Genomic DNA, 12,341 nt, shown 5'->3' with positions numbered 1-12,341 from the left:
ACACACACCACACACCACACATCACACACACCACACACCACACACACACACACCACACACACCACACATCACACACACCACACACCACACACACACACACCACATCACACACCACACACACATGCACACAATTTCTCACACAGTTCCAATGAACCTAACCGTTCTTTGTTCATCTCTCTCAAGAGATAATAGTGAGCCTGGGCCATATCACACCAGCTTTTTTGCCTCAATTTCTTCCTGGTTCAGCCTACTTATGGAGTCCAAAGCTGTCTCTTCAGGACAGTATGGGTATTGGGACACTTAACAAAACAGGACAGCATAACTGCACCACCATGGATGGAGGGCCAGACTGCAAAAACAACTAAAGTATTTGATTGGCTGTCTCACTGGTGACAGGGACTGAGGAGTCCAGGCCCCAAGGATAAGCCAATACCATAAGCCTGGGCAGAGGCAGCCATATTAACCCAACTCTTACGCCTGCCTTGAAGACAGAACAAAGCTAGGACTACCCACAAGTGGGGGGTTCATAGGTGAGCAGGGCGTTGATCAAGCCAACTCAGACCCAGATATCCAGGAACAGTTGAGGGTCTCCTCCCACCAATAGAAGCCACTCTTAGACTCCTCTCAACCCATGGCCAATTCAGCACAGATTGCTGAAGGCCCAGGATACACTCCTAATCCTAGGTGACACTAGACAGATGTTCCTTTCCAGGGCAGTTCAGGCATTGACATACCTCTGCAGCCAACTAGACTGCCCTGTCCCCAGTAGCCCTCAGAATCCCACCTCACCCAAGGGGGACACATTCTGGTTCCTTGGGGAGATGCAGGCAGGGGGCAGCCAGGCAGCGGGAGGCTCCATCGTCTGTCGGGCCCCACCCCGCTCATTAGGAACAACATACTGGTCTAATTACACTTCCCAGGAAAATAGTGTTTCAAATTAAGGCCTTGGGGGAGGAGGAGAGGGATGGGGGGCACTGGGCTTATTTTCCTGATTGCAAAACACCAAATGTTTCCCTTCTAGTGGATGCTGGGGTGCAGGAACAAAACTGAGCTAGGTCTCAGTGTAAACCATATACCCTGCCGCCTCCAAGATTTGGGAAGGTGCCTAAGGGTAACGAATTGGACCACCATTTTGTTAGTACAAGGGGCCACAAAGCACGTGCAGCCCTCTCTCCTTACCTAGGAGCAGACGAGAAGAGGGACAACTAGCAGTGTCCTTTGGACAGTCAAATCCCCAGCCCCTGGATAAGGTCTTTTTCTATACAGGTTCCAGTTCTAAGAGTCCCACTAGCAAGGAACCCCAACACTTCACTGCCATGTGTGTGCGTGCATGTGTGCGCGCATGCGTTCTCGCTAACATGCGCCCATGCGCACTGCCAGTTCTCTGGAAATCTAAAATTGCAATTTCTTTGAACTCATTCCCCTTGGCAGCCTGAATTGCCTTTGTTCTCCAGACCAAAAAGAAAAATAAAGGGGGGGAGGGGGAGAGAGAGGAGGAATCAGAAGAGATGGGAGGGAAGATGGGCCAAGGAGGGCACAGAGGAAGGGTGATACAAGAAGTAGGGAAGAAGCTCAAAAAAACAGAGCGGGCAAAGGCCAAAGGCAACAACAAGGGTTCAGGCCTCTGCACACAAGAGAGCCTGGTTTCCCCACCTGGAACTCACAGAGTGGGGTTTCCCCTGCAGAGAGCCTGGGGGAGGGGCTAGGTTCCTGCAAGGTCCCTAAACCCCACTGTCGCTCCTACCCAAGACACTGCTTCCAAAACATTCCTGCCCCTCCCTTGCTTCAAGTACTAGCTCAGTGTCTTCTCTTCCAGGGAGACATCCTCTGTCCTGCTTCAGAAGCAGCCAGCCCCCATGCCTCACTTACAGGTGCTTCGTAGTCTCAAGGGCATGTGTGGCTCTCTCCATACTTCACTGTGCTAGCAGTTAGATGCGCCTGGACTTAACCACTCTGGAGATGCTGCCTCTCTGTTCCTCCTGGCCTGCCTCCAGCAGGCCCTCCACAACAACAGCTGTCTCAGAGGCCTCCCTACTAGTCTCTCTTCTAAGGCCTGGCCTCACAGTCTCTGCCTTGCAGGCTAACATGCCCCAGCATACCTCTCTACTTTTGCTCTGCTCCCAGACACCCAGGAGAGTGGGCCCAGTGTACACCGGGATAGGACTGGGAGGTTGGAAGAAGTTAACAGGGGACCAGGCAGGTGCTGGGCCGCCACCACACACACACACACACACACACACACACACACACACACACACACAAACAAAAGACAGAAAACATCTGCTGGGTCAGCAGGCTTTCTGCAGGAGCAGAACAGTAGGGGGAGTGACCTGCCTCCTCTCTGCCTCTGGGGAGTCTTAAAACTGCATAAGTCCCAAGCCTTCAGTCAGGGGAAGTGTGTTGAGTTCAGGGATAAGGGTGGCACTGGCACACTCTGGGATAAAGACTATCACAAAGCCATCTTATAGGATGGGTCTCCCTGGGCCTAGAACCCTCTGAACCTGCCAGGCTAGCCCTGTCTGTGTCCAGCAGACTCCTAAGGATCATTCTCCGCTGGCCCTGTTGACCACAGGATGCCTCAGCAGGGGACCTTGCCAGCCCCAATGCTCAACCCTTCAGGGTCTGGCCTCTAGCTGCAGTTTTGATTTGCTCCCTGACAGCCAGGCCACAGCCGCATCCTCGCCCTGAGTCTGAGCCCTAGCGATTCCATATGGCACATCCGGTCAGGAAAGATTCCGAGTCTGTCATAACTCATCCCTAGGCTGGGTCCTCTTCAGCACAGGCTGTGGGTTTTGGCTTGGGTTCTATGTTGCCTTCCAAATCGGCAGTCTCTCCGCATGGCCGCCAGAAGCAGGAGGCCGCCTGTCAGGCGCGAAGAGGGCCAGCAGCTGGCAGGCCCCCACCTCTGCCTGGGAGTGAAAGGAAGTGAGGGAATGGGGTGGGGTGGGGGGGACTACAATCCCACATCCTGATTGATCTTGCACTTCGAGTCCAAATTGCACTGAAAATGTCAAGTGGTATCCGCTCTCAACCCAGCCCAGGGAGTCCCTGATTCCCTGATGGAGGACATGGACGGCCTTTTCCTGCTCAGCCTCCACCCAGAGCTCTCCTTCCCACCAATTTCACACTTCACCTAGGCCCCCTGAACCAAAGATGTATGCCTTCCGCCTTTGTCAGCGCTTTATCAAGGTCTCCTAATGCTGCCTCCACCACCAGAAAGGTTTCCTGAGCTACTCCAATGCCCGCCCAACATTTTATTCTTGAAAATGCACCATCTGCTACTCAACCAGACAAAACTCAGGTTTGCCATTCAAGTGATCTGTGTGTCTGGACTACTAAGAGGGTACCAAGACTCTGGGGCTAGAATCACCTTACAGGCCGTACCCTAGGTAGCTGTCTTTAGCTCCTTCCTTCCAGGTCTACCACTACTACCCCACCCCCCCCGGATTCTTGGGTCAGCTTACCTCATCCAAAATTCTTGAAGTTTCATGCATCTGTGATGGGCCACATCCAGGAGACGATGGGAGAGCCAAGGGAGCAAGGGGTCTCCATTAGTATCCAGAAGCACTGGCTGAGACAGAGATGGCACCCACAGAAAACCCTCCCACCAAGGGTGAGCATGCTGGCTACCTCCCCACGCCCTCCCATATGAAGAAGGGACAATGGACTATGAGAAAGTCAGCTCCTCTCTGGAAGTGACAGGAGGGAGAACATCAGATGGGAGGTGGGAGGGAACTGGGACTCTGTAGCAGCCCCTGGAAGAGGTTCAGGCAAAGCTGTGGGATTGTATTGTGGGCTCAGGAGGCCATGGAAAACCACCTAGAATCCCCAGGAGTGGCAGAGCTGAGGGCCCAGCTCTGACAAGACGAGAGGGAAGATTAGCAGGAAAAGATAGGGAGAAGCAAGAGTGTGGGAGGGGCTTGTGTGGTTACAACCATCCAGACCTGGTATGTCCCAACAGCCAGAGCAGCTCCAGCTGAGCCTGGTCTAACATGAAACAAGGAAGCAAATAAACCTGAGACTCAACACAGGTTTTTCTACTGGGACTTCCAGAGGTAGGAAGAGAACCAAGGGGACATTGCCAGCACAGGAGAGGACAAGGTCACATGAGTTAGGCCAATGAGGCTAACTGAAATTCCCTGAAATTCCTAAACTTCATGGGGCTGGGTGAGGTGTGGGGTACTTGGCCTCTACCCTCAGATGGATGGAAGTGGACCCAGAAATTGGCAATACTGGGCTACTCTCACTTTTTTTTTTTTGTCATGGCCTAAGCCCATGGTCCTCAGCTTGGGCTGCATGTTAAAGGCCCCAGGCAGTGTTAGAAGGCCCTGAGCCTGGGTTACACCCCCAGAGGCTGTGGTGAAACTTGTACTCCAATGAACGTTAAATCCATCATGCTAAGCCTAATGCCCATCCCAAGCCAGAGCCTCTAGAGAGAGGGCTCTGAGCTCTCTGCAGTTTGGAACTCATGATGCTCAGCTACCTCCAGACAGGTGGTGCCACTGAGTAAGATGGGGACTTTTAAGATGTGAATTCTAGATTCACAATGGGCACAACTCTCCCTGCCCTGGGGTCATACTGAGCCACCTCCTACCTGAAGGAGCTTCCTAGTGGGCTAAGGCAGAACCTGATAACTGGCCCCCTAAACATAGAAGGGTTTGCAAACACAGGGAGATTGGAAACATACAAACAAGACTTACCTCAAAGCCAGGGATGTGATGGATGGCTGGCTAGAGAAGAGAGAAGAAGGTGTCAGTCGCACCCATCTCAGCCCCTCATCTTCACCCTCATTTCCACACCCATAGCCCATGTCAAGTAGCGGACAAGTCAGGGATACAGGCTGTCCCAAACTAAAGGGGCAATAAGCTGTGTCCTGCAGACTTGCAGAGCCGCCGTCAAAACAGTTTACAAACAAGGTTCATGTGGAACCCATGGCAAGCCTGGGGACAGCACTCAAAACCACCTGGTGTTTAAGAGTATGGTTCTGGTTACAAGATCCAGAGCCAGACTATGGCCCAGCCAGGCCAGGATCCTGCCCTTACCTGCTCCCACTCCCACTACCCATTCACTATACCTAAAGTCCCTTGCCCCAACTATACAGGATCCAGGAAAACATGGGGAGTGACCCAGGAAGAAAAACTGCAGTCATCCCAGAAGCCAACAGTCTACCCTCAGATGGATTGTGTCTCGACTTGAAGATCAGAGAGGATGGACATCACACGTGTCAGTAAGAGGTCTCGCTTCAGTTCCTACTGAGTTCAGCATGTAGACAGCCCTGCCACCCTTGGCCTGTGCCCTCGCTGGGCCTCCCAGGCCTGGATAGTGGCCAGCCTTACCTTCTCTCTCTGGATAAGCTCGAACGCTGCCAGCAGCTCACCAGCGGGCTGGCTGCCCCGGGTCAGCGGGAACCAGGCCAGGCGGGGCATCCGTTCCAGGCTTGGCTGACAAATACAGCGACCCATGAACTCATCAGCACCCTAGAATGGTGTAGAAAAAGACCCTTGAGAGACTAAGCCTACATGCTACCTCCTGGGCTGGAGAGGGCCCCAGAAGTCAGGGCAGCCTCTTATGTGGAATGGCAAGCACTGCCCCTCTTGGCGGGAACTGTGGGGACAAGATGTGAGCAGCCTCCAGCTATAGCACTAGGATGGGATTCCTGCAAGAGCTGAGAAGTCCTTCTTTATGTCCAACTAGTATTCCATGCTTTTGCTTAATCCATCTCTGAGGTCATCAGAGTCCACTTCCTTAACAGCCTCGTTTGACATGTCAGGGGCTCTCACATTGCTTAACTGTGTTTCACCCCTAACTTCTCCATCTTTTCAGATTTAAAAAAAAAAAAAAACCTGTGATCTTGCTTACCAAAGTGAATCTTACTAAAATGATGTCTTTACCTCCTGCGTCTTGAACCTGGATCCCTCCTTCATTTCATTAACCATAAGATAGAATTCAACCCGCCTCAGTCACTGCATAGCTGTTCTTCCTGGCCTGCTCCAAGCCCATTCCTCCTCCCCTGCAGCCCCTCGCGCCTCGCCCAACTCTTGCTCCCATGCCTCTGTGGTGGTGCCCCCTCTCCCCACCTGAGGCAAAGTGCACAGACTATCCACAGCTCACACGGCAGTCAGCAGAACCAGGTCTCAGACAGATGGTGCTGTGAACACCACAAGCCCTCAGCTTTTGCCCGGGAGAGGAGATGGGAGACAGTCCTGACTGTTCTTTGGCTCCAATATGGAAGAGCCTGAGCTTCTCCACAGCCATCCTGGAATGGCTACCAGCTCCCCGCATTCACACCACACTAACGGCAATCCAGAACTTATCACTCAGAGTAGAGAGTAGCCACAGCCCCGGGAAGGGTCTGAGGCATCTCAGGGCCAGGTATGGCCCCCTTAGCTGCTGAGTGCTGCAGAGGGGAGGGGCTGGCAAGGCAGTAGAGATCAAGGTAGTGGTAATTCTAGATTCACAATGGGCATGACTCAGTCCCATCCCTGGAACCACCACGACCGCAGGATAGACCATGGTTCTCCCTTGCCTCCCCCATAGCCTGACCAGCATGAGAAGGATAGCTTGGAGCATCCAGAAGATACTTCTCAATGAGTGTTTGTGGCTAGCCAGCCATGGACAGAGCAAAGAGGACCCTGCCTGAGTAGGGGAGCAGCAGTGAGATGGAGAGAGGGGGTGCAGCCCAGAAGACATTTCTAGAAAGTGTTGCTGTGGTGGGATATGGATGAGCAGGCCTCCAAAGAGCTCTGGCTCAGACAGGGAACCCACCAGCTTGCCTCGCACCGGTCTGGTGACTCCCAGGCCCTGTTGCCCTCCTCCTCCTGACCCACAAGCGCCAGGACCTGCATTCTTCATTCCCCTCCTGGGGGAAGTCATTCCCCAGAGACACTCCATCCAGTCACTCTCTGTCCTTGAGCTCAGCTTTCTGAAGAGCTCCCAGGTCAGAATCCCAAAATCAGATCTGCACTGCATCATTTGGCATCACTAGAGGGAGGGGCACCTTACACAACATCACCTTCCTCCTCACCACTGGCTCCATGCCTTCTCAGGACCTCTGATGTGTAGCCACTGTAACTCTTACTGGAAACATCTTCCAACCACTCCTTGCCATGGCACCGCCTGCCTGACCTGGCCTCTCTACCTAGTCCCCTTTTTCTGGTACCACACGGCCTCCCTTACTTAAAGCAGCGTTCTGACCCCAATTTCCCAGCTTGCCTCATTCTTCCTCTTCCTCCTCCAGCACTGCACTTGCTAGGATGCCTACATGGTTTCAAGATTTTGTCTTCCCCACAGCTTGCCCTGATATTTTGCACAGCACTGTCTCACACTGCAGCATAAGCCACCTTGTTTTGTTTTGTTTTTAGACAAGGTCTCATGTAATCCAGGTTAGCCTCAAATTTGATAGGCAGACAAAGAGGACCTTGAACTTCTGATCCTCTTGTCTCTACCTCTCAAATGTTGGGATTACAGGCATGTGCTACTATCCCCAGTTTATGCAGTGCTAGGGATGGAATCTTTGTCCATGCTAAGCAAGGGCCAGTTATGTCCCATACACATCACACACCTGTTGCAGTAACTTAAGCAGAATTTAAGTCTCATTTTCCCCATTGGTACAACTATATTTCAAGTATTTCCCAGTTGCATAAGGCTGGTAGCTCCCAGACAGCCCAGCCATAACACCATGGAAAGGCCCTGCCTGTACCGCAGGACCATATGGTCCTCCAGATACTCTGTCTCACCTAGTGAGTTCTCAGGTCCCACCTAGACAGCAAACCTCAGGCAAGGGGTTGCTCAGCCCAGTTCAGCAAAGTGCTTGATTAGTAATTGTGGGGAGAAAGAACAAGACAGAGCCAGAGAAAAGCCAGCTACTGATCCACAGCTCTGTGTACTTTCAGGATCTGATCCCCTCTCTCTGTTTGATTAGCCATGCTTTCCAAGGGTCATGGGACACCAGCTAGCCATCTATTTTCAGCTCCTCTACAATCATTTCAGTGAGCAGTTGGGGGGAGGCCACCAGTCCAAGGCTTGGGGACCCAACACTCACAGCATAGCTTTCCCCAGGGTCCTGAGGATGGGCAACAAAGGGAAGAGGTTGCAGGTGAACATACTCACATAGGTGTCGTGGTCATACAGCTCCACCACAATGCAGGGAGGATGCTCGGCCACACTGGCTGGCTCACCAAAGATTTCTATCTCATAGAAGATGAGGGTTTGATCCCAGGTGGGGTTCAGGGTGTTCTTCTCCACCACTGTCTTCTGGCTTTGATGCAGGAAGGAGACGATGGCATAGGGATCTGGGTGGGGCAGGTGAGGAAGGAGGCAAGATTCAGCTGGTAGTTCAGAAGTTCCACAGCCCCAAAGCCACAGCATGGCTGTGGCCACCATTGTGGAATAATAACACGCAGGCCAGATGCCATTTCCGAGGCTGGTCACAACCACGTGGAGACAGAGATGGCCTGAAACTTCAAACCGTTCCTTTCCCATTCCTACCTGGCCACCTGGGTACGGTGTACCAGAGAAAGTGGGTTCCTGGATGGCCCGTTCATTTATCCAACAAGCCTTTCCAGAGTGCCTTCTGCACGCCATACTAGAGAATGGGGACACAATTGGAGCAAAACGTAAAATACCTTCCCAAATGACAATTTGAATGAGAACATGGAAGGATAAATACAAAGGGCAGGAAGTATGTTCAAAGTAGATCTGGGCTCTTTAAGGAGGGAGAAGAGCAAAGGTATGGAGTTTAGGATCCCTAAGACACCATCAGTCAGACAGGACCAGTCTCTTTCTTCAACAGTTCACCCCGGTTGCCACACAGAGCACAGGCAGGAGATGCACACGTGATAGTATGAACCAGTGATAAGGCGACGGCCTGTTGCGGGCAGAGCTGACAGTGTCTTAGGTGGATGCAGAGTCTAGAGCTGCCAGGCACTGTATGGTGTAAGCTCCTCACTGGCCCAAAATTCCTGAGCAGCCTGCCAGTCCCAACATCCCAGATTCCAGGCAGTCATTTCCTCTGCCCCGTCCAAAGGCAAGTTGGTATGGTTGGAGCAGATTCTAGAATGGTGGCCCTCAAATGTGCAGGTACCATGGAGTCACCCAGAATGTTTTCACAGTTCTCTTGCCCATGTGATGCAGCAGAATTGGGTAGGATCCTTGTCTTTCTAGCAAGTCCCAGGCAACATTCTGGGAAACCAGCATGAAGTCTATGGGATGTGGGAGCATTGGAAAGGAGCAGAGGGCTTGAGGGTATCAGTTTAGGGGTAGGGTCCTATGAACAGGAAGCTTGAGGTGCTTGTCTGAGAAGACCAAGCACAGGGCCCTAACATAGCTGATACCTTCAGCCCCAGCCCTATCCAAAATTCCAAGCCCCCAGGTCAGCCCCAACACCGCCACTAACTTCCTATGTGACCAGAGAGAGCTCCAGTGGCCTCAAAAAGCTCAGAACTGTCCAAGCAATGTCATGCCAAGATCAGGAGACTGGGAATTGGGTCAGGCTTTCTGGCCATAAGGAAACTGAGAGACAAACCAAAACCTCTGCAAAGGAGGTGATAGAGAGAGGGGCTGGCACCGAGTGACTATAGAAGATGTGGGAAGGTGAGGCGAGATTTGGGCTTCCACTTAGGGTAGACAGCAAGGTCCCAATACTGTGACTGCCTCTCAGGAGCCAGCTGTAAGGGGGAGGGCATCTAGATCACAGTCAGAAGCACTAGACACCTGTGGCAGGACCACACTGGGTTAGCCAATGGGCACTGAACCTGAGCCCAGCCTGCTAGCTCAGGAACTGAGGGGTAGTAGAGGAATCGTGGAAGGTATCCCCTGGGATACTGGCTTTGAACCAGACTCTGTGGTTGGAAGAGGGCAACGGGATGTCCAAGGAGACTTCCCCGGGGGTGTGCCTCCCTGGCACAGGACTCCCACACCCACACACAGGTCCTGGCAGGCTGGCCTCAAGCCCTCTTCCCTCTGCCCCTGGCAAGGCCTGGCGGCGTCTGTGCGTTTAATGAAACCGTCTGGCTGTGATACCATCAGCTCCAAGCTCGGCAGAGAACCTCTCCCAGTTCCAGTAAGGGAAGGAGGGCGCGTTCCGATAAATAAAACCATATTAGAGAGCCGGCGAAAAGGCCTCTTTTGTTCCCACCCCCCACCCCCCCTATGCTTCCCAACGCTTTATTTTTATAAGCGTGAGGGCCCCAGACCGACCGCGTTTACACAAAGGTCACAATTGCACATTGTAGCGGCCATGCACGTTGTATTGCTGTTGGCAGCACCCCCCACGCTGGCCTCCGAGCAGGCTGGCTCTCTCTGGCAGCTCCAGCAGCTCAGGCAATGAGCTCAGCACTGGGGGGACAGACAGGGGGGCAGCTCACAAACAAAACTCACCCAGACCCACACGCATGCACCCCACCCACCCATGGGAGGGACAAGGACAACAAAGGCATTGTAAAGAACAGGCCTGGAGGCTTTGGACCTCAGACACTGGGCTACTGTGTGCCCAGGGCCCAGCCTCCACTACCACCACCACCACCACCACCTCCCCGCCCATCTTCCCATTCCCACCCCTGCAAAAGACATAAGCAGCAGCAAGGTGGTCAGATGGACTCACAGACACATCCTCTGTCAGGAGGTAGGGTCAGAGGGGAAGAGCCAGGTCCCCCTGTTCATAGTCCAGCCAGCCTGAGGGCTGCAGGACCCAAAAGCTGCAACAACCCCCCAAGGGGGACGGACATGTTTGAACAGAACTCTCTGAGGATCACTTGCTGTCTTTGGAAGGCTCCAGACATAGCCACTTGAAAGTACCACCGGCTTCCCTCACAGGAAACTGTCACCAAGCCCTGAATAGGACAGTTTTTTGTATGAGTTCTGCTGGTCAGACCTTCCTGAAGCAGTTGACACTTGCACCCCCATCAACCATCCAGTGTACCAGAGCAGAGGATGGCAGTACCCCTCTGCCAGAGAGGATGCTGGATCTAGAACTAGCCTGAGATCCCAGGTGGCTAGGGTTGGCCTGAGTCCTAGTCAAGTACTCTGTGCTATCCCCCATAGGAAAAGAAGAGAGGATGTACCCCAGAAATCAAGACAATGCAAGTTCAACTTTGCCATAGCAATATTGCTACTACAAAATCAGGAAGGACAGGTGCAATGGTGCCTGCCTGTGACCCTGGTAACAGGGTACTGAAGACAGAAGAACTGGGAGTTCCAGGCCATCTTTAGCTACATAGTGAGTTCCAGAACATCCTGGACAACAGGAATCCCCATCACAAAATAAAAGGAGAAAATTTAAAAAAGAAAATTAAAATAACATTAAAAATGTTTAAAATTATCAAACTTGGTGTTGGCAAGCAGTGGGTAAAGTGAGAATTCTTTCTTACTGGGAGCTACGTAGTGACCCTTCAGAAAGCAGCTGGGCAAGACGCCCTGAAAACATAAAACTGTAGCCTTTTCCTCACATTCCTGCGCATCAACCAAGTTAGCCAAAGACTCTAGGTCCAAAGACGTCACTACAGTGGCTCTGATAACACACCCCTCATTCAGTACTCAGGCACTGACTGGCTACTCCGTGGTAGGAACAGGTAGCATAGCTCAGTGCCCAGCATGGAGATGAAAGAGACACCAACCAAGCTTTCAAATATGACTCCCGGGGAAGGATGGTCACTACCCATGTCAAGAAGCAAAGCGACACAATTTAAGCGGGGGGGACACTTAAGAGTGTGGGTCAATGTCACCTGGCTGCATCCAGTCAGCTCCCTACAGATGCCAGCCATGCACAGGGAAAGCAGCTGGCCTGGGTGACAGAATGAAGCCAGAGCCAGAGCCAGGGTGCTGCAGGAGGAGGGATGGTGGGCAGATTGCAAAGGGGCCTGGACTGGACTGGTGCTGAGAAATCTGGCTTGAGTCCCTCATGCTCCCCAGTTCTTGGGGAAGGCCTTAAGGAATGCTGAAACAGGTTAGACAGCTCCTCCCTACACCCTCCTGCTGCCCAGCTCCGCTGTGCATTGTAAAGCCCGGATCCTTTTCCCAGTCTCTTTCCCAGGAACCCTTTCTAAGTGAAGCGTTTCACAAGCCTCCAGTGCAGTCTGGAAAACCCCTTCCCATGCCTGTTGGGTAGATGTCTTGCCTCCCCACCCCACCCCACCCCAGCCAACCTGAACAAAGAGTCTGCCTTAGAAGAGGGAGGGCCAAACAGCATCCAGACATCAGAAGTCCAAGAGCAGGGAGTCCCTAATGACATCCAAATCCAGGGGTCCCTATAGCATGGGTGAGCTGAGGTTCAACAGACACCACTGTGACCTGCCCTAACAAGAACATCTCTCAGAACAACAATACTTCAGCTTCACTAGACCACA

The 12,341-nt window shown here is 52.6% G+C and overlaps 1 protein-coding gene and 1 long non-coding RNA gene across 17 annotated transcripts in view; one reads left to right on the top strand and one right to left on the bottom strand.

Annotated features, from left to right (window-relative positions):
* The window catches only part of LOC116099154, a 26,056-nt gene extending 20,161 nt beyond the window's left edge, over window positions 1-5,895 (top strand). The window contains exon 4 of the long non-coding RNA XR_004122096.1: window positions 5,102-5,895. This is a non-coding gene — a long non-coding RNA (uncharacterized LOC116099154). The remainder of the gene's footprint in view (window positions 1-5,101) is intronic.
* Dysf (dysferlin) overlaps window positions 1-12,341 on the bottom strand; it is a 201,473-nt gene that overhangs the window by 65,749 nt on the left and 123,383 nt on the right. For all 16 annotated transcript variants that reach the window (XM_031382343.1, XM_031382351.1, XM_031382347.1 and 13 more), the window contains 4 exons: window positions 8,110-8,291; window positions 5,337-5,477; window positions 4,701-4,730; window positions 3,465-3,494 (listed from right to left, as the gene is read on the bottom strand). In XM_031382343.1, the coding sequence (XP_031238203.1) occupies window positions 3,465-3,494; window positions 4,701-4,730; window positions 5,337-5,477; window positions 8,110-8,291 (383 nt within the window). The remainder of the gene's footprint in view (window positions 1-3,464; window positions 3,495-4,700; window positions 4,731-5,336; window positions 5,478-8,109; window positions 8,292-12,341) is intronic.

The sequence above is a fragment of the Mastomys coucha genome, unplaced genomic scaffold, assembly GCF_008632895.1.
Source record: "Mastomys coucha isolate ucsf_1 unplaced genomic scaffold, UCSF_Mcou_1 pScaffold20, whole genome shotgun sequence".
NCBI lineage: Eukaryota > Metazoa > Chordata > Mammalia > Rodentia > Muridae > Mastomys > Mastomys coucha.
This window is presented reverse-complemented; position numbering and strand designations above follow the sequence as displayed.